General features: G+C 38.2%; 1 protein-coding gene across 3 annotated transcripts in view; it reads left to right on the top strand.

Annotated features, from left to right (window-relative positions):
- The window catches only part of FAF1 (Fas associated factor 1), a 508,536-nt gene that overhangs the window by 459,285 nt on the left and 24,722 nt on the right, over positions 1 to 24,529 (top strand). For all 3 annotated transcript variants that reach the window (XM_027059229.2, XM_015070778.3, XM_015070768.3), the window contains one exon: positions 8,412 to 8,627. In XM_027059229.2, coding sequence (XP_026915030.1) covers positions 8,412 to 8,627 — 216 coding nt within the window. The remainder of the gene's footprint in view (positions 1 to 8,411; positions 8,628 to 24,529) is intronic.

The raw sequence follows: 24,529 nt of genomic DNA, 5'->3' as shown, positions 1-24,529 counted from the left end.
AACAACTGATCTTATCCTCCCCACCCAAACTTACTCCTCCTGCAGTCTTCCCTATCTTAGTAAGTGGAAAATCTTCTAGTTGTTTGAACCAAAAACCTTAGAATTATCCTTGACTTGTCTCTTTCATGCCATATTTAATGAGCAAATCCTTTTGGCTTTACCTTCAAAATATATGCACAACTCCGATGCTACGTACCTATACCACCACTACCATTCTCATGCAAGCCACCATTATCTGTTACCTGGGTTACTTTAGTAACCTTCCAACTTGACTTGATGCCTCCATTTTTGCCTTCCCTATATGTCTTTTAATAAGTCCTTTTAAACACAATTGGTACGTCATGTCACTTCAAGACCCAGATGGCTTCATATTTCAAAATACAAGTTAAATCTTTACAGTGATTCTAAGCATATGCAGGATTTTTAAAAAAGAAATTGATGAAGTGATTCTAAAATTTCTATGAAAAGGCAATCGAACTGGAAAAGCCAAAACAATTTTGAAAAAGAAGAACAAAGTTGGAAGATTGACTCTACCAGAGTTCAAGACAGCATATTTAAGACATTGTGGGAACTGGCAGAAGGATAGACCCACAGTGAAACAGAATAGTCCAGAAATAGATTTACACATATGATCAATTGATTTTGACAAAGGTGCAAAGACAATTCAATGAAAAAAATAATAATCTTTTCAACAAATAATGCTGTGACAGTTGAGTATGCATATGCAAAAAAATGTAAAAACACCAAACAATAAAAAAAAAAAAACCTCCCAGTCCATTTCTTGTATCATACACAAAAAACAAGTCATAGACCTAACACTGTTAAAGTCCTCAAAGAAAACATTGGAGAAAAATCTCATGATCTTGAGTTAAGCCAAGATTTCTTAGATCTGACACCAAAGGCACAATCCGTAAAATAACAAGTATCTAAATTATACCAAATCAAAATTAAGAACCCCTGCTGATCACAGGACACCTTGGTGGACCACTTGGTTAAGCATGTGACTCTTGATTGCGGCTCAGGTTGTGGTCTCCTGGTTCATGGGATCCAGCCTCTCATTAGACTTAGTGCTGACAGTGTGGAGCCTGCTTGGGATTCTCTCTCTCTCTGCCCCCCACCCCCGCCACCACCCTGCACTCACTCTCTTGCTCTCTCCCTCAAAATAAATAAGCAAACATTAATTAAAAAAAAAAAAAAACTTATACCGTTCAAAAGACACTGTTGAAAAGACAAGCCACAGACTAAAAGAAGATCATATATCTACTGTCCAGAATGCATAATGAATTCTCAACATTCAATAATAAAATGGACAATATATTTAAAGAGATACTTAACCTGGTGCCTGGGTGGCTCAGTCGGTTGAGCCTCCGACTTCAGCTCAGGTCATGATCTCATGGTCCATGAGTTCGAGCCCTGTGTCGGGCCCTTTGCTGACAGCTCAGAGCCTGGAGCCTGCTTCGGATTCTGTGTCTCCCTCTCTCTCTCTCTCTGCCCCTCCCTTGCTTATGCTCTGTCTCTGCCTCAAAAATAAATAAACATTAAAATAAAATAAAGTTAAAGATACACATACCATGTGACCCAACAGTCAGACGCCTAGGTATTTACACAGGTGAAATACAAGTAACAGTAAAATTTATGTTCACAGAAAAATCTGTAGTTAATGTTTATAGTAGCTGTATTTTAGTCACCAAAAACTAGAAGTTAACTAAGTGTCAACCAACTGAAGAAGGAGTAATCACACTGGTATATTCGATGGAATACCACTCAGCAATAAAAGAATGAACTACAATATAGTCAACAACATGAATGAATTTCAGATGCATTACACTGAATGAAGAAAGCCATTTATATGATATTTATGACTATATTTATGTAACATTCTAGAAAAGACAAAACTGGAGACAAAATAGAAGTTGCCAGGGACTAGGAATGGGGGAACTGTGTTGGGGGGGGTGTTGGGGTGATAGAACTGTTCTTTATCTTGATTGATGATGATGGTTATATAAATATATGCATTTACCAAAACTCACAAAATTATACCCTTAGAGGGACAGGTTTTTACTGTATATCAGTTATACCCCAATTTTAAAATTAGGAAAAAAATTATTACATGGGCTACTCAAAGCCATGTATGACTTACTCACCCTTCTCCTTTGATTCCTCTCTAATCAACTGCATCCCCTTCTCCCCCTGATCTTTCTGCTCCTGCCACATTGGCTGCCTTGCTATTCTGCAGTCAGGCCAGGCACCAGGGCTTGACAGTTACTGTGATTACTGCCTGCGATGCTTCTCTCTGACCTAAATGTCCATGTGACTCCCTCTCTCTTTTAGGCCTTTGCTTACTGGCCTACAGTTTTTACTTATTGAGGCTTACAGAGTTTAAAGTTGTACCCCTCCCTCCTACCAGCCTCCCTGTACTCTCTCCATAGCATTCATCACTTTGTGACAAACTATACATTTTCTTATGTGTGTATTTGTTGTCTTTCTTCCACCTTTCTTCCAACTACTAAAATATAGTTTCCACATAAGCAGAATTTTTTTCATCTATTTTGTTCACTGCTATTTTCCTATCATTTAGAACAATGGCTGGCATATAGAAGGTGCTCAGTAAGAATTTACGGAATTAATGACTGTTAGCTTTAGCCTATTTCAAACTCTTTCAACTAGCTATAAACTGTTGTATATGTGAGTATGACGGGTACTCAGAAGCCCAGAAGATAATGTGCATATGCATGTATTTATGTATGCATGATGTGTATGTAAATTAAGTCAGTCTTTGATTCCTACTGTAAGAGATTGGTGTACGAATATATTATTTTTCCTGTTTAAAAAATGTAAGTGCATAGAAACTGTCTTTTCTGGGTATCTATCTATAGTTCCTAATTTCACTTCAAAGAAGTCCCCATTTCTCATCCTTCAAATGTGAATGCTTTGAGTATTCATATTTTTTAGTCAAACAAAAAGTCCAAGATCAATTTATATTTCCAACTTATACTAGGTTTCCTTGTTTTGTTACAAACCTAAAATAATGCAAATAAAAAATTATATTTGTTGAGCAAATCAAATTGAAGTTTAACAATGGTGTTTACTATGACTGCTATTCAAGTGTAGGTGTCCTTTATGTCATTGTTTTACAACAGTGTTTACTTATATGAGGCCTTTGTTTTTAGCCAGTATATTTGAAACTTAGCTACTGATGTATGTTTGTTCTTTTTTGCCAGTAAAACTTGGGTATTCACATCCCAAGGTTGCCAACTTACCTAATATCTCTTCATTGTTTTCCACATTGGGACCACTGGTGTGGGATATCTGAGGTCTGTTTTCATTCTGGGGAAAAGCCCTGGAGACTAGGTGCATTGAGGAAGCAGATATTGTCTGCACAATGAGTGGGGTAATGAGCTACTGTTGTTTATTCTTCTGTAGTATAATTGGTTGAGTTCAGACAATAATGTAGCATCTGTTGTTATAGTGTGCAGGGAAATGTCAAAATAGAAGGCAAGCATACAGGTGGATTAAAGGGAAGAACAGGAGGAGAAACCAGGAAATATCACGTTAAGTTCTGATTTAAAGTAGGTGCAGAGGGATTATAATAACGATAATGATAACAACAACTGTCATCTGTTGAGCACCGTATTACAGCGTGAGGTTCAATGCTAGGCACTTATTGAGTGCTGGCCATGTGTCAGCACTTGCTAGATGTTTTACAAACATTACTACATGTTATACAAAAAAAATTGTGAGGAAGGTATTATTGGCCCTATTTATTATATGGGGTAACTGAAGTTCATAAAGACTGTTATATGCCTATGAGTCAAGATTTGAACCTCTGTCTGTCATACCCAAAGCCTGTTTCCTAACCATACATAGCATTTAATTGTTAAAGTTTTTTAAACTGCAGTGTTAGCAGTCAGGATAGTGATTAACTTTGAGAAAGATAATTTTCAGGAAGGGGCAAAAGGACTTTTGATGGCCAGTTATATGGGTGTGTTCACTTTTTGAAAATTTATCAAGTTGTATACTGTTGCACACTATCTATATACATTGTACCTTTTCATAGCATATTTCAATAAAAAACTTTAAAATGATAGAACATACGGCTTTGAACAAAACATAAAGTTTTATACAGTATATCACTGATTAAAATTTTGTTTAAAAAAGATTTAAATATATATTTATATAAAACTATGCATGGAAAATTGATGGAGAGTGGGATGAAGAAAAAGTTTTAGAAATAAATGGTGGTGATGGTAATACAACACGTAAATATACTTAATGCCACTAAATACACTTAAAAAATGGTTTAAAAAATTAATGGTTTAAAAAATCAAATGGTAGCAGTGGCTATCTCTGGATGGTGAATCTGGAAATTAATTGTAATATTTTTCTTTTTCCAAAGGTTATATATTACTTTTATAATCAGGAAAAATATTTTTTTAACTCAAAGACATAGTTTTAAGTTTTTATTTTAATTCCAATTACTTAACACACAGTGTTATATTATTTTCAGATATACAATATAGTCATTCAGCAATTCCATGCATCACCTGGTGCTCATCACAAGTGTACTCCTTAATCCCCATCACCTGTTCAGCCCATCGCCCCACCCACCTCCCCTCTGGTAACCATCAGTTTGTTCTCTGTAATTAAGAGTCTGTTTCTTGGTTTGTCTCTTTCTCCCTCTCATTTTTTTCCATTCGCTCATTTGTTTCTTAAATTCCACATATGTGTGAAATCATATGGTATTTGTCTTTCTCTGACTGACTTATTCCACTTAGCATTATGCCATCTAGCTCCATCCATGTCATTGCAAATGGCAGGATTTAATTCTTTTTATGGCTGAATAATATTCCATTGTATATATATATGCCAGATCTTCCTTATACATTCATCAATTGATGGACATGTATGCTGCTTCCGTATCTTGGCTATTGTAAATAATGCTCCTGTATACATAGGGGTGCATGTATCCCTTTAAATTAGTGTTTTTGTATTCTTTGGGTAAATACCCAACAGTGCAATTGCTGGATTATAGGGTAGTGCTGTTTTTAACTTTTTAGGAACCCCCATATTGTTTTTCAGGTGGCCACACCAGTTTGCATTCCCACAACAGTGAAAGAGGGTTCCTTTTTTTCCACATCCTCAACAACACCTGTTGTTTCTTGTACTGTTGATTTAGCCATTCTTGACCAGTGTGAGGTGATATCTCATTGTAGTTTTGATTTGCATTTCCCTGATGGCAAGTGGTGATGAACATCGGCCATAAAAGACATAGTTTTAAAGAATCACAGTGTTAGAAATAGTCAAATGATCCCATTTAACAGTTTAGAAAATATATATAACTCTAATCCACAGAGGTGGTTTATTCCTACAAGCAACTTTTGGGTAGCCCTTAAGGAACATGTATGTTGAAAATTAGTCTGGAAGTTGATGCTGGAGGGAGTCATACCTCAGAGAAAGGAGTGATGAGTTCTTGGTTACTAGGAGTAGAGCCCCTGAGATTCAGATTCTCTTAGCATTTATTTAGCACATGCTGTGTACTTATCACCATACTGAGTACTTTCGCATGTATCATTTCAGTTAACATGTTAGTTTATTCCTTCTCTTATCAAATACATATTGAGCATATATTTTGTGCTATATGCTACTCTTGCAATAAGCAGTAAGACATTTTCCATACTCTTAAGGAACTTGTAAGCTAGTGAGAAAGCCAGACATTAAACAAATAACTATGGTACAGTATGGAGAATGCTGTAATAGACATAGTACAACTGGAATTTAATTTTGATATACACAGGTTTATCTATTCATTGGGTTATTAATATATGACAATATTACTAAGATAACTTAATATTTGAAAATGTTCAGCTGAAACTGGTTGCTGATCAGAACACCAATATTAAGTAAATTCCCTCATGCTAGCCAAAGAAGGAAAGAAAGGAAAGGAGAAAAGGCAAGAGTAACTGGTTTAACTTCCTATTATTCTGATTTTTGAATTATATTTCTTATGTCTCCATTTCTGGGTTATCAGTTCCCCCATATAAAAAACAAGAATATAGGACTATTTAACCAGTGCAACCCAAGCAACCATTCACTAAAGCCTACTATGTATCCAACACCACACTAGGAACTTCACATATATCGTGTTTGTAATTCCCATCTTTTATTATCCCCTTTAAGGTAGATGGTAATATCCAATGCCTCAAGAAAGAAAATGACTTCAGAGTCATAGAGAAAAATAGCTTTCACTATACACTACAGAAATTCTTTTTTTTTTTAAATGTTTATTTATTTTTGACAGAGAGAGACAGAGACAGAGCATGAGTGGGGGAGGGAAAGAGAGAGAGGGAGACCCAGAATTCAAAGCATACTCCAGGCTCTGAGCTGTCAGCATAGAGCCCGACTCGGGGCCTGAACTCACAGACTGCGAGATCATGACCTGAGCCGAAGTCAGACGCTCAACCGACTGAGCCACCCAAGCGCCCCTACGCTACAGAAATTCTTAATGGTTTTTTGAAAACCAGTATTAGAACCAACCAAATTATCCTGAATGACACAAAATTAGTTTCTTATCTATATTGGTGTCTGAACAAACTTTGTTTCTTTGCTGGTTATTTTAAACACATTTTTTCTTCCACCCTGTTTTCCCCACCCTCTATAGGTTAACATTTTTATGCGTTTCTTTTTATTTGTAGAAGCTTATTGATTTTCTCCAAAGAACCAGCTTATTTATTGGTTAACTATATATTTTTTTTCTAATGCATTCCTGTATGCTTTAGCTTTATTATTATTTTCTTCTAAGCTTTTTTCCCACTTACTTTATTGGCTTTTTCCCCCTAATGTTTCCCCCTAGTCTTTTTTTTTTTTAAAGTAAGCTCTACACCCAACATGGGGCTTGAACTTACAAACCCCAAGATCAAGGGTTGCATGCCCTGCCAACTGAGCTTATTTTTGTTCTTTCTTTTCTGATAATAGAAGAATTTTAAGGCTATGAATTTCCTCTGAGCACTGCCTTGGATGAGTCCCATTAATTCCAACATGATGGATTTCAACAATCATTGTTTTCTAGATATTCTGTATCTTTTATTTATAGTTCCCCTTTATTATTTATAGTTCAGTTCTGTGCTGACAGTGTGGAGCCTGCTTAGGATTCTGTCTCTCTCCCCCTCTCTCTCTGCCCCTCCCCAGCTTGTGCTCACTCTCTCTCTTTCCCTCTATCAAATAAACTTTTATAAAAAAATGAAAATTGCTGTTGAGGATTTAGAGAATATAAATTCCAATTTCTCTCATTCATGTTACTTGGTTATAATAGTCACAGATAAATTGAAGGAATATTTTGTTTTTCTATTGATGACAAATTGGGAACATGGAAATGTCAAAGTAACCAGGCAAGAATATAAATATAAGGCTGAGCATACTAATGGCAGGCTTACTTATAAGATGCCTCCCGAGTACCAGAGACAAAAAGGTTTTAGTGAATTTCTGCCATAGATTCCTATATCAGAGACCTTCTAATTTCCTTCCAATGGAGTATCATGAAAATGAAACAATGCAATACTGTAGGTTGTGAACCTGGAAACCTAGGTTCAGCCCAACTCTAGCCATCAGATCTCAACAGTTTACTCCATCTGTTTAAGTCTGTATTTTTACCTGTGAAGTAAAGAATTTTGGCCATCTCTAGGTCCAGAAATTGGAACTTGGCCAAGTCCCACAGCAAGTTAGTGACAAGGCTGAAAATAGGTCTACGGTCTTCTGCCTCCAATAAAGCTAACATTTGAATTTCTTTTCATTCCATTCCACTTTGTTTTTATTGTAGTAAAATATATACAACAGAAATTTGCCTTTGTAACCATTTCTAAGTGTACAATTCAGTGGCATTAATTATATTCACAATGTTGTGCAGCCATCACCACTATTTCCAAAGTTGTTCATCACCTCAAGCGCATCTTTCCAGTCCATTTTCATGTTCATATAATATCTAGTATTCTACAAACTCTTCAGTCATTTTGACTTGGAAAATGTATGCTTTTCAAATATATTATTTACTTGTATGTCTTTTGTAAATGCTTCTAATAGCCTTAATTCATAACCTACAAAGGAGGCAATTTGGGTATTTGATACCCATGAGCCCTTCAGTAAAAAACAAATTACATTTCTTTTCTATGTGGTTACCTATCAATTTACTAATATGCCATTAAAGTGGGATTTCTTTTAATTAATTGCTTATTGGGCTAATATTAAGAAAATGAAAAATACATGATTCTATTGTTCAAGCATCAGGCTTGGTTAATAAAGGGCAATAACTTTTTGATGAGTTTCTAGAAAGCAGCAGCTTCTTTCTAGTCTCTCCCTGCCCCACTCTCCACAGTCCTTTCTGTTACACACTTTGACACCTGATTTTTTTCCCTCTTTAGGCCATTCGACTCTCCTTAGAGCAGGCCCTGCCTCCAGAGCCAAAGGAAGAAAATGCTGAACCTGTGAGCAAACTGCGGATCCGGACCCCCAGTGGCGAGTTCCTTGAGCGGCGGTTCCTGGCCAGCAATAAGCTCCAGATTGTCTTTGATTTTGTAGCTTCCAAAGGATTTCCATGGGACGAGTTCAAGTTACTGAGTACCTTTCCAAGGAGAGACGTAAGTTCACATGCCTATTTTAGGAAATATATCCAGTGGGAGATATCCCATCATTAGGGTTGGACAAAGTAGTCCAAGAAAAGTCCAATGGTACAGCCTACTACAAGACCACATGCCTAGGAGTACTTTGTTGCACACACCATTCTCTTCTCAGCCTTTGGAGGAGGTATGTCTTCCTAAGCCAACACACATGTCCCAGGAGCCTATGTGAGAAATTAGGTACTAAATCTTTCTTCCTTCCTAGCTATTTCCCCTATTCAAGCATCTGTATACAGACTCAAGATCTTTCCCAAGATCTCATCTCTATATACCTCAGAGTAGATCTGAGAATTGTGTGCTTATCAGCTTAACAGTTTGATCAGGGTCAACAATTATAGGTTCACTAGAAAAAGTCATGCTAAACCAAGAGTTTTTTGTGATTTGACAGTTTTTGCTATCCTAGAAAGTCACAGAGAATGACTTAAACTCATTATGTATCTGTATTTCAGCAAAGTATTTGATAGTCTCTAATGTATTCTGGGGCAAAATAGAGATGTAACTCTATACTTAGGTAGTCTCATTGCTGACTAAATGGTGGTGTCCAGAAAGTGACACCTAGAGTAGACCAGGAAGTTCTATATTCAATCCTTTATTACTCACCATGCTTTTAAGACTTTATCAGATTTATAGATTATGAAAAACAAGATTTAAAAAAAACCTTAAAATACTAAAACAATAGACAAAAATAAACCTATAGAAATTTTACAGAAATATTTAGAGATAGATTCCCATATTAGATTTAGAAAATTAGTTACTCATGTTTGGGCTGGAAAGACCATGCCTTAGCAGAAGTTATTGTTGAATTGAGCTGAATAAGCATTAATGTGTTGTGGCTGCTAACAAAATGCTAGATGCATTTTTAGAGGTATAATCCCAACAAGAAGATAATTTAATGGTCCTGTTCAACTGTGTACAAAATAAACTCTCCCTCAAACAGTCCTTAGACTCCATGCTGAAGCCTGAAGAAAAAAGAGCATGTCTAGAGCAGAGCTGATCGGAAGATGAGGGAACTGGAAATCCTGTCATTTGAGGAACATTTCCTCTGGAGATGTAAAGGCTATGGGAGACATGATTGTTGTCTTCAGTTACTTGAAGGGCTGCCATGAAAAAGAGAGATCTTACTTTGTAAGGCTCCAAAGACGGAACTGGGACCAGTGATTTCAAAGTTACAGGAGATGAATTTGGCCCCATATAGGGAAGTATTTTCTAAGAAGGGAATATCTTGGGTCATGAAGTAGTGATTTTCCTGTCATTGGAGATAACCATGCACTACTGAATGATCCCTTTCCAGCATTACTGGACATACATGGGGAAGGATTCATTCCTGATGTTCCTACTTTAACTGGGATAGGGCTTAGACTAGCTTACCTCTAGGATACATAGTAAATCTTAATATTCTTTGATTCCATTTTGATTCAATAATGTAAACTCTAATAACTTAGACTTCATCTAAAACACAAAAGCAAGAATTTAATTAAGGTTCATCTTAGTCCCTCACAGTGGCTGTCAGATTTGCAGAGTAGAGACAGAAATCAGTGGTATGTGTTTAGCTCTACCACTCAGCCACAAAATCCCTAGGTGGGATGAGGATCCTACTACTTATATCTCAGCCAAGGACACTGGAATGGACTCCAGGTGCTAGCCATTGGTTCCTCTCTCACTAGCCCCACCTACTGCTCCAATCTCTTCCTCTTTGTTATATATAACACACACAAACATGTCCCAGGGAACACATGCATGTACGTGCTCTGTGGACTGCATGGCCAAGTAAAAAACTACTTGAATTCTGACACTGAAGTTAAATTCTAAGTGTGTGAACACTTAGGAAAGAACCCCTGTCAAGGGGTTCAAGATCAGCCTGGTTCTCATACTTATGTTCTGTGATGAACATCTCTCTTAAAGAACTTACAAAACTTAGGAACTAATTTAGTCCCTCCCAGCTCTTGTTTGTTTGTTTGCTTGTTTAAATTTAAGTATAATTAACATATAACCTTATATCAGTTTCAAGTGTACAATATAATGATTCAATATTTGTGAACATTGCGAAATGATAGCCACAGTAGGTTTAGCTAATATCCATCATCACACATAGTTACAATTTTTTTTCCCCTTGTGATGAGGACTTCTAAAATCCCAACCCTTGGTTTTAAGGCACTCCTCTTCTGGGCCTTTCATCTGAAAGTGAAAGTACTAAAAGAGAGAAAGTCTAAGGAACTGCTGGCTTTTAAAATTAAACTTTTTTTTTTTTCAAATTAATTTTTAACCCAATTACTGGGAGTAGCGTGGGGGGAACAAGCTCTAAAAAAATTTTTTTTAATTTTTTAATTTATTTTTGAGAGAGACAGACAGACAGACATAGGAGCAGGGGAGGGGCAGAGAGAGAGGGAGACAAAGAATCCGAAGCAGGCTCCAGGCTCTGAGCTGTCACCACAGAGCCCAACGCGAGGCTCAAACCCACAAACCATGAGATCGTGACCTGAGCCAAAGTTGGACGCTTAACCAACTGAGCCACCCAGGCACCCCTTTTTATTTTAATGGTTTTTTTTAGTTATTTTTGAGAGAGAGAGAGAGGAACAATCTCTAAAAAGGCTGAGTTTTATGGTATTAATGACTATATGGTAGAAATGTAGACTGTACAAAGTTGCTGTTGTAAATAAGCAAGGGAACTGTGAAGTGAAATGCAGAGGTTTTTGGGCCTGCTATCTGCCCACCTTGAGCTCTACTGACTGAACACTCAGCCTTTTCAGTACAGACTATGTTAACTATGGATTTGCCCTAAATCGAGGGTCAGTCACCTAGTTTTAGAGAAAATTTACTCTTTTTTTAATGTTTATTTATTTATTTTGAGAGAGACGGGGAGAGTGCAAAGGGTAGGGACAGAGAGAGAGGGAGAGAGAGAATCCCAAGCAGGTTCCATGCCCAGTGCAGAGCTCAACCCAACACAGGGCTCGATCTCACAACTGTGAGATCATGACCTGAGCCAAAATTAAGAGTCAGATGCTCAACCGACTGAGCCACCCAAGCTCCCCAAGAAAATTTGCTCTTCATTTAGATCTCAAGCATTCACTCTTTACACTGCTGAAGAATGCTATTCAATCTCGTTAACAGGCTCTTCTAATGTTCCTTTCATACCTAACCCCATTTCTATCTCAAACCCTATCCCAAGGCCAGTTTAGATCAAGTTGGGCCCAGCTCCCCAGAGGAAAAGTTTAACCAGAGGCTTGCTTCTGTAAGAGGATTTTTCTAAAAACCTATTCTGATCATTCCCTTTCTTGTTTAAAACAAACAAACAAACAAACAAACAAACAAACAGAAAACCTCATTAATAGCTCCTTATGGACCTAGGATAAGGATAGACCCATTAGAATGTTTTCAAAAACTCTCCATAATCTGACCCATACCTACCATTCCCACCTTAAGCTTTGCCTTTCATTACTTATTTCCATCACCAGGAGATGAGATTGCTCACTATTCACAAAAGACACGAGACTCTCTTGCCTCTTTGCTTCTGTATACTCTGTTCTCTTTTCCTTGAATATCCACTCTCCCCACTTTTCCTGGCTTGTTTGATGTCATCTTTTAATGCCCAGCTCAAATATCATCGATGCTCTCTCAGAAGCCCTCCCCTTCTCCCAGGCTCCTCAGTTCTGTACCCATTGCAGTTTGTACATCCCTCTCTCATATCACTTTTCCTGTTGTTCTGTGATTTCTTACAAAGGCTGTCCTTATCATGTTCATGTCTATCTCCCCTGAAGTTCCCAGAATGGTACCTCACACATAACCATTTACTTGCTGTTGTGAAATGTTAATGATCTCGGTCTGTTCCTAAATCTCTGATTCCAGAGTGAACTAGAGAAGCTGTTCCAAATAAGAACAGATGCCATAGGCCCACCCAGATTCCAGACCCAGACCTAAACCCAGAAAGCCCACCCAGGACTCACTAGACCTCCTAGAGCCAGGGGTAGGGTGAGAGTTAATAGCCCTTCATCCTTTTCTAAATGCTCTTTCAAGTCAAATGACTAGTGTTTTTGCAAGGCTATTCTGTAACAGCCATCTGTGTCTGCAAGGATTAGGATCTAATTTGTAAAAGTCATCTTAAATTACAACCAAACTAAAGACTGTTAAAAAGCACATCTTAAGACCTCACCTCTTTAATAACAAATAACATAAGACTTAACTCCAGGAGTCTTATTGTGTCTTCAACCTTTTCTCCACAAAGCAGAGACTGATTTCTCACCATAGGATGGTAAACGTTCTCTGTGCCCCCACCCTCCAATCAAAACAATACTTCATGTTAAGATTTCCCAGCTGTCCAACTATTTACTAAATGTCTGGTGGGTATGCCACTGAATTAAGCACTGTGGGACAAGCAAAATAGCAGCAGACACAGGCCTTTCCCAGCAAAGCTGATTGTCAAGGTGCTGGGAACATTGAGTTATTTGATTTTTGTTGTTGTTTTGCTTTCTGTTTTGCTCATAACAGTTACCAAGAGAAGTAGTATTCACTACCAGAGCTTTAGTCATTAAGCCATACCTCTTGGATGTGTTAGAGCCATGTGAACATCAGTGGCCCATTTGCTTACTTGGGCATTGCAAGGTAGTTGGTAGTGACGTAGTTGAGTCCTAAAGTTAAGGAATGATCCTAACCCCTACTACTTACTACTCCCCCTGCCTCAGAGTCAGTAAGGGGCCCCTGCCATCTTCTCAGTTCCCCTCTGGACCTAGTGGGTACTGGCCCAGTGCCACTCAGTGTGAGGTTGTCAATATCCCCCAACCTTCCTCTTTCCTTTTCTCTCCTTCTTTCCCACCCCTCCTGTTCTTTCCAATCCCATTTTACTCTTTTTATTCTCCTCCCTTCTTTCCACTCTTCCCGCCTCCTTTTCTTTTTATACCATAACTCTTTCCCATTACTGTCTCCTCTGTTTTCCTTCTTTTGCCAACTCAGAGAACTCCAGCTGCAACTGGAAAGTGTGGTCTTTCTGTTTATAATATGACTGGAGAATACTAGGAAAGGAGGATGGTAATGGCAGATTGGCTTCAGGACTGGTGCCCTGTGTTCCTTGTCACTTATGTAATCACACAGCCCTCATTTTTGCTCTGAGAGCATTTCTTCCTCCAGACCTATAGATATGAACTCCCCAAACAGACAAACATGGATACATTCAGAAATACAGTATCAGACATTTTATATTCTAAAACAAAGTAATGAACGTATTTGTATTTTTATCCTGCTTTCTAGTTTTTCCCCCATCCATAAGTATAACTTATAACTTTTTTTCTTTCTCTTTCTAATGTTTAAAGGAACAAGACAGTGAATATAAACAAGCTTCTAGCAGAGTAGGCCCTTAGTTAGTAAAGGTTTGTTTAAATTAACTTTGGGGGGGGAACACCTTACAAATTTAGGGTATGCAGATTCCTTCCTCTGTTACCCATCCACCTTTATTACATTAAGCATTAAGCTCAGTGCTGGAAACACAGGACTGGAAAATAATGACATAATTCTTGCCCTTGTAGAACTTACAGTCTGTATCCACAAACTACTGCTGGATGATGTTTGACTTTATCGATAACACAAGGATATCCTTTTTGCCAACATAAGGAAATAGAAGTAGTTTAATTTGTATTTCGTTCATGTATTTGTTCTTCCATATGACAAAACATTTGCTGAGCAGCTACTCTGCCAACCTCCATACCAGACGCTAATGATACAGAAATAAAAAATTGTTACTGACCTTGAAGAGTTCATATTCTAGTGAAAACACACATAAAGCAAATTGCATTACAAATTATACCTACAGTTGGAAAGACAGGTAATTTCACCCTGCAGTGGTAAGGGAAGGCATTATAAAGGAAATAAATTTGAACTGAGTCTTGCAGAGAGAGATGTTGGCTGAGTAGAAACAGAGCATAGTTAAAAATAAAAGTTTTGGTTGCAGTTCGACCTGTATCTGAATCCCACTCCATCAGATACCTGCTGTATGACACTGAGCAACTTACTTGACCATGCTGAATGTTTATTTCTTCACCTTTCTTTCTTTGAAAGAAAAATAATAACATCTATCTCAGAGAGTTGTGGAAAGAAATAAGAGAATGTAAACTGTCCCTACCACATAGTAAATAGTATCTGCTGTAATTACCTTAAGTGGAGAGAGGCAGAAGAGGTAAGAAAGGCTTACAGCTAAAGAAAGCATGGTAGCAATGAATTCTTTCTTTAGAGCAATGATGGATACTTATGTTAAAAATACCCAAATGCTCTAAACCAGACAAAATAATGTATCATTACATTACATTGGAATCGTTACTATATTTGAAAAGGATCTCAGAGATATCAAAGCAATGCTGTCATGTTACAGATGGAAGAATCAAAGCATAATAAAATGATGCACTTTACTTATGTCACATGATCAATTATAAAAGCAGAGCCAACACTAAAACCCAAGCTTTCTTATGGCCATTGCTTTTTAAGATCACTGGCTTCTTGGAGCACCTGGGTGGCTCAGGTGGTTGAGCTTCCAGCTTCGGCTCAGGTCATGATCTTATGGTACATGAGTTCAAGCCCCACATCAAGCTCTGTGCTGACAGCTCAGAGCCTGCAGCCTGCTTCAGATTCTGTGTCTCCCTCTCTCTCTGCCCCTCCCCTTCTTTTTTTTTTTTAATTTAATTTTTTATTTTTTTAAGTTTACATCCAAATTAGTTAGCATATAGTGCAACAATGATTTCAGAAGTAGATTCCTTAGTGCCCCTTACCCATTTATCCCATCGCTCCTCCCACAACCCCTCCCGTAACCCTCAGTTTGTTCTCCATATTTATGAGTCTTCTGTTTTGTCCCCCTCCCTGTTTTTATATTATTTTTGTTTCCTTTCCCTTATGTTCATCTGTTTTGTCTCTTAAAGTCCTCATATGAGTGAAGTCATAGATTTTTGTCTTTCTCTGACTAATTTCACTTAGCATAATACCCTCCAGTTCCATCCACGTAGTTGCAAATGGCAAGATTTCATTCTTTTTGATTGCCGAGTAAAACTCCATTGTATATATATATACCACATCTTCTTTATCCATTCATCCATCAATGGACATTTGGGCTCTTTCCATACTTTGGCTATTGTTGATAGTGCTGCTGTAAACATGGGGGTGCATGTGTCCCTTCGAAACAGCACACCTGTATCCCGTGGATAAATGCCTAGTAGTGCAATTGCTGGGTCATAGGGTAGTTCTATTTTGAGTTTTTTGAGGAACCTCCATACTGTTTTCCAGAGTGGTTGTACCAGCTTGCATTGCCACCAACAATGCAAAAGAGATCCTCTTTCTCCGCATCCTTGCCAACATCTGTTGTTGCCTGAGTTGTTAGTGTTAGCCATTCTGACAGGTGTAGGGTGGTATCTCATTGTGGTTTTAATGTGTATTTCCCTGATGATGAGTGACGTTGAGCATTTTTTCATGTGTCGGTTGGCCATCTGGATGTCTTCTTCATGTCTTTTGACATGAAGTGTCAAAAGTGAATAGAAGTGTCTATTAATGTCTTTTGCCCATTTCTTCACTGGATTATTTGTTTTTTGGGTGTTGAGTTTGATAAGTTCTTTATAGATTTTGGATACTAACCCTTTATCTGATATGTCATTTGCAAATATCTTCTCCCATTCTGTCAGTTGCCTTTTAGTTTTGCTGATTGTTTCCTTTGCTGTGCAGAAGCTTTTTATTTTGAGGAGGTCCCAGTAGTTCATTTTTGCTTTTGTTGCCCTTGCCTCCGGAGATGTGTTGAGTAAGAAGTTGCTGCAGCCAAGGTCAAAGAGGTTTTTGCCTGCTTTCTCCTCAAGGATTTTGATGGCTTCCTGTCTTACATTTAGGTCTTTCATCCATTTTGAGGTTTTTTTTTGTGTATGGTGTAAGAAAGTGGTGCAGGTTCATTCTTCTGCATGTCGCTGTCCAGTTTTCCCAGCACCACTTGCTGAAGAGACTGTCTTTATTCCACTGGATATTCTTTCCTGCTTTGTCAAAGATTAGTTGGCCATACGTTTGTGGGTCCATTTCTGGGTTCTCTATCTGTTCCATTGATCTGAGTGTTTGTTCTTGTGCCAGTACCATACTGTCTTGATGATTACAGCTTTGTAGTTACAGCTTGAGGTCCAGGATTGTGATGCCTCCTGCTTTGGTTTTCTTTTTCAAAACCGCTTTGGCTATTCGGGGTCTTTTCTGTTTCCATACAAATTTTAGGATTATTTGTTCTAGCTCTGTGAAGAATGCTGGTGTTATTTTGATAGGGATTGCATTGAATATGTAGATTGCTTTGGGTAGTATCGACATTTTAACTATTTGTTCTTCCTATCCAGGAGCATGGAATCTTTTTCCATTTTTTTGTTTCTTCTTCAGTGTCTTTCATAAACTTTCTATAGTTTTCAGTGTATAGATTTTTCACCTCTTTGATTAGATTTATTCATAGGTATTTTATGTTTTTTTTGTACACTGCTCCTCCCCTTTTTGAGCCTTATCTGTCTATCTCTCTCAAAAATAAATAAACATTAAAAAAAAATTTTAATGGCCTACCAGAGAAAGTCCAAACTCCTTACCGAAGCATACACAATCTCACACCATCTCCTCTTCCTGCTCAGTTCTTCTCCCCTGCTCCCCACCTCCCATGCAGTTACTTCCCTACCACATTCATCTCATCCTTAAGCCACAAAAAACTGCTTGCCTGAGAGAAACCAACAGGTGTCACTCAGGTGCAAAATGCACTCACAAAGCTACCTTATCCCTATTCTCGTCAGCTTTGGGAGGCAGCAAGGCAGTCATTGTTAGTGCCAGTTAGAGAAAGTGGGGGCCTCAGATACAGTGGCTTGCTTGAGAGCATACATCCAGTTCATGACCACTGAGGACTAGAGACGAGGCCTCTGAATTGCTTTATTTCCAAAAGTGATGTTGTAAGGAAAGATGCTTGTGGCATATTTTGACCACAGGACGCTTGAATTTATAGGTTGAAGTCATCTGCTAAACTGTTCATATAATATTTACAGAAAAAAACTAAATAACAAAACATTTAAAAGAATAATATAGTTACTTCTAAATAGGTCTATATGTGAAACTAATCTGGTATATTAGCAGTCTAATTAAAGGGAGAAAATACTATTTCTAGCAAGAGTGGTTTATATTTCTTCAGGTTAGTCATTTTGTTTAAGAAATGTATTATTTTCTTTTTTTTTGAAATGTATTATTTTCTAAATTATAAGTTTTGTTTTTAAGTAATGAGATGAAGCATCCTATGCCTTAACAATGCCTTACACACTGACTCAGTCTGAAAACTCATGGTTCTTAGGTGTCTGTGCTTGATTGTTGGAATGATTAAGGAGATGGAATAGAGAAAGGCAATGATATAGAGGAAGGAACATTGGGCTTGGAATCAAAAGATCATTTATTAGCTGTACAACCTTGAACAAGGCACACCCCCTTTCTAAATCTCAGTTGTCTTGAAACAGAAGCAATAAATTCTGCTTCTCCCAGGACCATATCATGGCTCAAATAAGGCAATGTATATGAAAGTGTTTTATAAACTGTGAGATATGAAATATTAAAAATGATAATTATCATGATGATTATCCAATAGCCAAATGTTCAGCATAAATTTTTTTTAAATAATAGTATTTATTGAGGTTTTACTATACTAGGCACTAATCTAAGTACCCTACATGCATTATCTCATTTAATCCTAAAAACTATTCTGAAGGTAAACATTCATCCTGTCCTCACTGAGATGGGGAAATTCAGGCACAAAAGAGGTTAAGTAACTTGCCCAATGTCATAGTAAATATCAGAACCAGAAACAAACCTAAGTGTGTGACCCTAGAGTCTGCTCCTAATCCCTATGCTATCATGCCTCCTGATTTATTCCAAGGAAGTAGTTTGTCATCTAAAAAAATACTTTAAATGTGTAAATGAAACTCAGTTTTACACATTTGAAAAGATTTCATCATCTCTGATTTTTCATATTGTCTTTGTAATTCCTATTCCAAAGTCACAGCCAGATGTAGGTAAAGTATATACTTAGTTGTATTTCACACTCTGTTTACCAGAAAACTTTTATTTTTCTAGACACTGTTAAGTGCCAAGGAATAAGGCATGGTCCTTGCCTTTGAGAATACCTGGGTTTCTCATACAAAAATAATCCCCATAATGCAGTTCATGCAGTGAGTTCATTCTAAGAGTAGTTAGACAAAAAGGGCAACAGAAGTCAAAGTTGACCAAGATGCATGCTGACCTGGGTGATCAGGAAAGGCTTTGTACAGCAGATAAACAAAACTTTTGAGATGGATAGGGTTTTTGGTGAACTGGTAAGAGGAGAACATTCTCCAGCAGCCAGGACAGCTTGAAGAAAGAAGCTAATGTTGGAAAGCACAAGGCATGGCTAGATAGTGGCGTGCAAACTAGATTAGTTGAAAAATGGGGTTTGTATATAGTCAAGTTCTAGGAAAAGGCTAAAGGGGAATTGTATTAAACCCAGAATACCAGGCAAGAGAACTTGGCTTTATTTCATGTAAATTTGTTGAGCAAGGTAATGACATGGTCATCATGGTATCATCAAAGTAAGAATAATTACCTGTACATTACTCCATAATTTGTAAATTCACATTGCCTGGCACATTGTAGGTACTCAATAAATGTCAGTCCTCTAATCTCTTCTCTATCTGCCCTCATTATCTAGGTGATCTCAGTCTTGTAGCTTTAAATGTCATATATACAGTTACAACTCCAAAGGTGTATTATCTCCAGCCCAGGCTCTCTCCTGAACTCCAGATATTTATACATACAGCTGCCTACTCAGCACCTCCACTTAATGTCTGGTTGACATTTCAAATTAAACATAGTCAAAACTAAACTCCTGATCCCTCCCCTCACCCAAATCTGCTCCTGTCATAGTCTTCCTCGTCTCATTAAATGGCAACTTCATTCCCCTCTTTTTTTTTCAGGCCAGAAACCTTGGAGTCCTGCTTGACTCTTCTTTCTCTCATTTCTCCATCCAACTCACAAGCAAATTCTGTTGGTTTTATCTTCAAAATATATCAGAATCTACTTCTCATTGACTCTACAACTAACCCTAGGCCAAGCCACTATAATCCCTTGTCCATATTATTGCAGTAATGTCTTAACTGGCTGCTCTGCCTCAACCCATGCACCACCCACCCTACCCCTTCATTTTCTTTTTCTGAAAAACCAAGAGACTTTTTAAAAAATATGTAAGGCAAACCACATCACTTCTTTTCTCCAATCCTGTAATAGTTCCCCATCTAGTTCTGAATTTTTGAAAGGCCCTCCCTGATGTGACTCCCTGGTATATTTCTCTGACCCCACTCAATTTTTTCAAGTCATCTTGGCATCCTTACTATTTGTGAAACACAACAAAACATTTTCTCACTTTAGGGCCTTGCACTTACACTTTCTTCCTCTAGAAATATATATTGCTCATGCCCTTACGTCCTTCAAGTCCCTACTCAAATGATGCCTTTTCATTGAGGCCCTTTCTGACCAACCCATATAAAACAACAGACTTCCTTCCCTCCTTTCAGCAACCTCTCTTTCCAAATGACAACCGTTAGGCTATCTACCAGTTATTGAGTTCCCACTGTGTATCAGTAACTATGCTATGCACTTTACAGGTATCCTCTAATTGAATCCTTACAACCAGCTTATGAAATTGGTATTAACTTTATAGTTGAAAAAATTAAAGGCACAAAAAGATTTCAAACCCATGTCCGAAATCTATTATACCAAGCAAATATTCCCATTTACAGATACAGGAACTGAAACTTGTAAGTTAAGTGTTTCGACCAAGATCACATAGCCAGGAAGTAGAAATTAAATATCAAGGTACTGATTCTTTCCATTCTATCTCACTGGAAGCCTGGAAAAATGAATTGACATAAAGAAAGACTAAAGCCAGAAGAATAGTCAAGGGATGCTGCAGTACTTAAAATGAGATTGATAAAAATGCAGCCAAGCAGGGGGAGATTAGAGAGATGCTTAAACATAGTCTACTAACACCTGGACTAAGTATTTTGATAAATGGTTCGATAGTTTCTCCTATGTCATCTTTACTTGGGGTCAGAGAGATGTTGGTTCTAATGCTGGCGCTTCCGTCTATTTGCTGAGGTACATTAAGTACATTATTTCTCTTTACTATATTTCAGTTACTTCATCTTTCAAGTGAGGATAATGTCATGTGTCCTCACTAATATATTGTGATAATAAGATCAAAAGTGATAATGAAAACACCTGGTAAAGGGCAGAGGTCCATGCTGCTTGATTTGGTAATGCTGAGTTCCTTTTATCCATTTCCAGCAAGTCACTGCTTTTGCCCTATCTCTAACCTTTAAAAAATAAGTTTTTACACACATTCCTCATTCCTAATATGAGGGTGACCTGCATCTTGTGACTTGTCTCTTCCTTGGAAGGAAGTCCATTATTTATTACAGCCCCTCTAGTGCAGGAAAAACTGTGTTCTGAGTATTGACAATCATGACAGGGAGACAGCATGATGATATAAAGAACCAGTTATTAGGTACACCTTGGGCAAGGCACATAACCTCTCTAAACTTGTTTCTTCACCTGTAAAAGACAGACAATGATAGCCACATATGAGGTGATGTAGAATTAAGAGAGGTGATTTGAAGGCAAGGACATAACACATGGTAGGTACTCAGGACATATGATCCTTTAAGATGTATAGACCTTGTGATCGCAAGAAATAACACCACTCACCAGCTGGACATGACCTGGGCAAGGCACTGTGTGCAGGATGAAACCACACCATCTCGCTTTCAGCATGCTTTCCTTTCAGTGAGCATATTCTCTCTTCCTTCCTTCATGTTACTGTTGCCAGAAAGCAGAATCGTCCTGAGATTACATGGAAACATAACTAAACACCAAAGAGGTTTGCAGTGAAAGATACTGGCACAATTTCCTGCTTGCCTTCAAGAGAAATTGGGTCTGAGCCTTCCAAAAGTGGGTGAATCTCTGATGTGAAAGTTTTCTTTGAAATTTTTGTGGCTGATTTGGTGACCTCTTCAGTTCTTACAGCCTTTTCTACCTCTCAGTCAGACAGGGGAATTAATAATTATTAATATCCTACTCTGTGCCATAACCTGTGCCAGACACTTCAGAAAGTATTCTCTCATTTAATCTTTATACAAACCCTAAGGCATAGATAGTAGCCCCATTTTACAAATAGGACAGCTGTGGCTAAGAGATGTTAAGTAATATTTCCAAGATCACATACATAGTAACTGACATAATTGTGAATGAAACATCCAAAGTGTATGCTTTTTCATACAATGTGTCAGGGGTTCCCAAGACCACCTCTAGGTCTGATGATTTCCTAAGAGGACTCACAAGACTAAGCATGTAGTCATACTCATGGCTGTGATACAAACCAAAATCAACAAAGAGGAAAGGCACATGGGGAGAAGTCCAGGGGAAACCAGGCACAAGTTTCCAAGGGTCCTTTCCCAGGACAGTCATACAGAATGAGCTTAATTCCTCCAGCAGTGATTTGAGACAACACATGTGAAGTGTTGTCAGGCAAAGAAGCTTATTAGGGACTTTGTACCCAAGGTTTTTAATTGAGACCTGATCACAAAGGCAGGTACCCTCCACTGAGGTACGAGAATTCCAGAAGAAAAGTAGGTATTCAACACAAGCTATGTAGTTTGCACAGTGTAGACTTATTGAACCACACCAGTTCTGGGAATGTTGGGAACCCTCCTGAAAACCAAGTTCCTGGACACCAGCCAAAGGCCAACCTTAAAAGCAAGGCTTTCAAAGAATATCAGTCTTTTCTACATATATCACCTCCTTTACTCTTGACCAAGACATTTTTACAGAAAAGTAAGAGCAACTTGCAGTATGGGTCCCAGTTATGCTTTTTAGAGGTCCTGGAATCCACCAGTTAAAACAAATCCGGGGCACCTTGGGGGCTCAGTCAGTTAAGCGTCTGACTTCGGCTCAGGTCATGATCTCACAGTTCATGAGTTTGAGCACCGCATGGGGCTCTGTGCCAACAGCTCAGAGCCTGGAGCCTTGTTTGGATTCTGTGTCTCCCTCTGTCTCTCTGCCCCTCACCCACTCACACTCTGTCTCTGTCTCTCAAAACTAAATAAATGTTTAAAAAAATAACATTGAATTAAAAAAACAAATCCTATTAATCATTAAAGTCCATCTTAGAAAGTAAGGTGGCTTCCTCCTTAAGTTTCTATATTAACCTTTTTTTTTTTTAAACCTGGCCCAAGGCATCAATTCAGGAATAGCACAATTCTAAGTTGAAGCTGACCTGAACACCTTCCAGGGCTGAAGCAGTGTCTTAATATCAGGGTACACACAAGAAGTATAATCCCAGAGAGCATACATGATACCCCTGGAAACAAAATCTATAATTAATTGTTAGAGCACCCCGAGCAGGACATGCATTAGGCCCAATGTGGTACCTGCCCCCCACTTGGGTTCTCAGTCAGTCCAAACAATTTAGTTCGGTCCTTGGTTTCAGAGGGACTGCCTAAAGCAGGCAGTCTCAAATAAATTTGCTTCTCCGTGATACCAGTTTATCTGCCTCATGAGTGTACATGACTTCTGAAGGTGTTTTGTGTGAAAGTGATGGCGGTGGGGCTACTGCCTTCTGTCTCTTAGTCACCACTGTCATTGGTGATTGTAGACTCAACATTGAGTTTGAATTCAAAGCACTTGCAACAGCCTGGAAAGCCAGCATGGGGAGTTTTCCTTCAGGAAAGGAAGAGAGGAAAGTTTCCAGGAATAGTTTTGAAAAGCAAACATTTTAATGCCTTCCTCCCTCCCCTACACCTCCCCAGGTGCCAGGGTTTTGTTTTGTGTTTTCTCCTTTGTTACAAAATCAGTACATCCTATATTTAGCAATCATAATTTTATTTATTTTTTATTTTTAATGTTTATTTATTTTTGAGAGAGACAGAGTACGAGCATGGGAGGGGCAGAGAAAGGGAGACACAGAATCTGAAGCAGGCTCCAGGCTCTGAGCTGTCAGCACAGAGCCTGATGTGGGGCTCAAACTCACAAGCCACAAGATCATGACTTGAGCTGAAGTAGGACACTTAATCACCTGAGCCACCCAGGCACCCCTATAGAAAATCATTTTTATACAACTTCACCAGAAAGACCCATCATGTTTAGGAATTGGTCAGGTCAAAAGCCTGAATTACAAAAAATTTTCTAAATGAGTTTACATAATCTCCCACCCCTTTTGTCCTGTTCATTTACCTGGTGAGCAGCCTAGAAAAAATCAATCCCTTTTTGAGCACAGCAGCATTTAAAAATCCAGATTGTCTTTCTAAGGTATGCACCAGAGGAAAGGTTAAAAAGTAGAGTTAAGCTATTTATTAGTCTGTTGTTGCAAACTGCAACTAATCTGGGAAGTTGAACACAAGTCAACCATAGTAAGACATCCCCCAAAGGAAGTCGAGTCTGGTCTGTCAGGAATGGGCAGAGGAGTCACACTCCTCGTGGTGTGCCCTACCCCAACTTGCAGCTTTTGTCAGGAATCACAAATTAGGAATGCAGTCATTCTCTATACCAAATATAAGCCAATCAGCAGCTTGATTTTAGATGGTCCTATCAAAAAACAAACCCTTTCCTATGGGCATTTGTATGTGACCCAGATGATACAGATAATACTCATGATATTTTCAAAATTTCAGGTCCCTTAAAGGGGTATCCTAAATTTACAACAGTCACAGAGTCAAAGTCCTGTTCATTGAGCCTCTGCTTGCTTTCATTTCACCACTGCACATTCTGATGCCAAAACAGCTCACAACAGACAGTGTCAGGTTTTTATTTAAAGTCAAGTCTAGACAATT

Source organism: Acinonyx jubatus, chromosome C1 (genome assembly GCF_027475565.1).
Source record: "Acinonyx jubatus isolate Ajub_Pintada_27869175 chromosome C1, VMU_Ajub_asm_v1.0, whole genome shotgun sequence".
NCBI lineage: Eukaryota > Metazoa > Chordata > Mammalia > Carnivora > Felidae > Acinonyx > Acinonyx jubatus.
The sequence above is the reverse complement of the archived record's forward strand: the minus strand, read 5'-3'. Positions and strand labels throughout refer to the sequence as shown.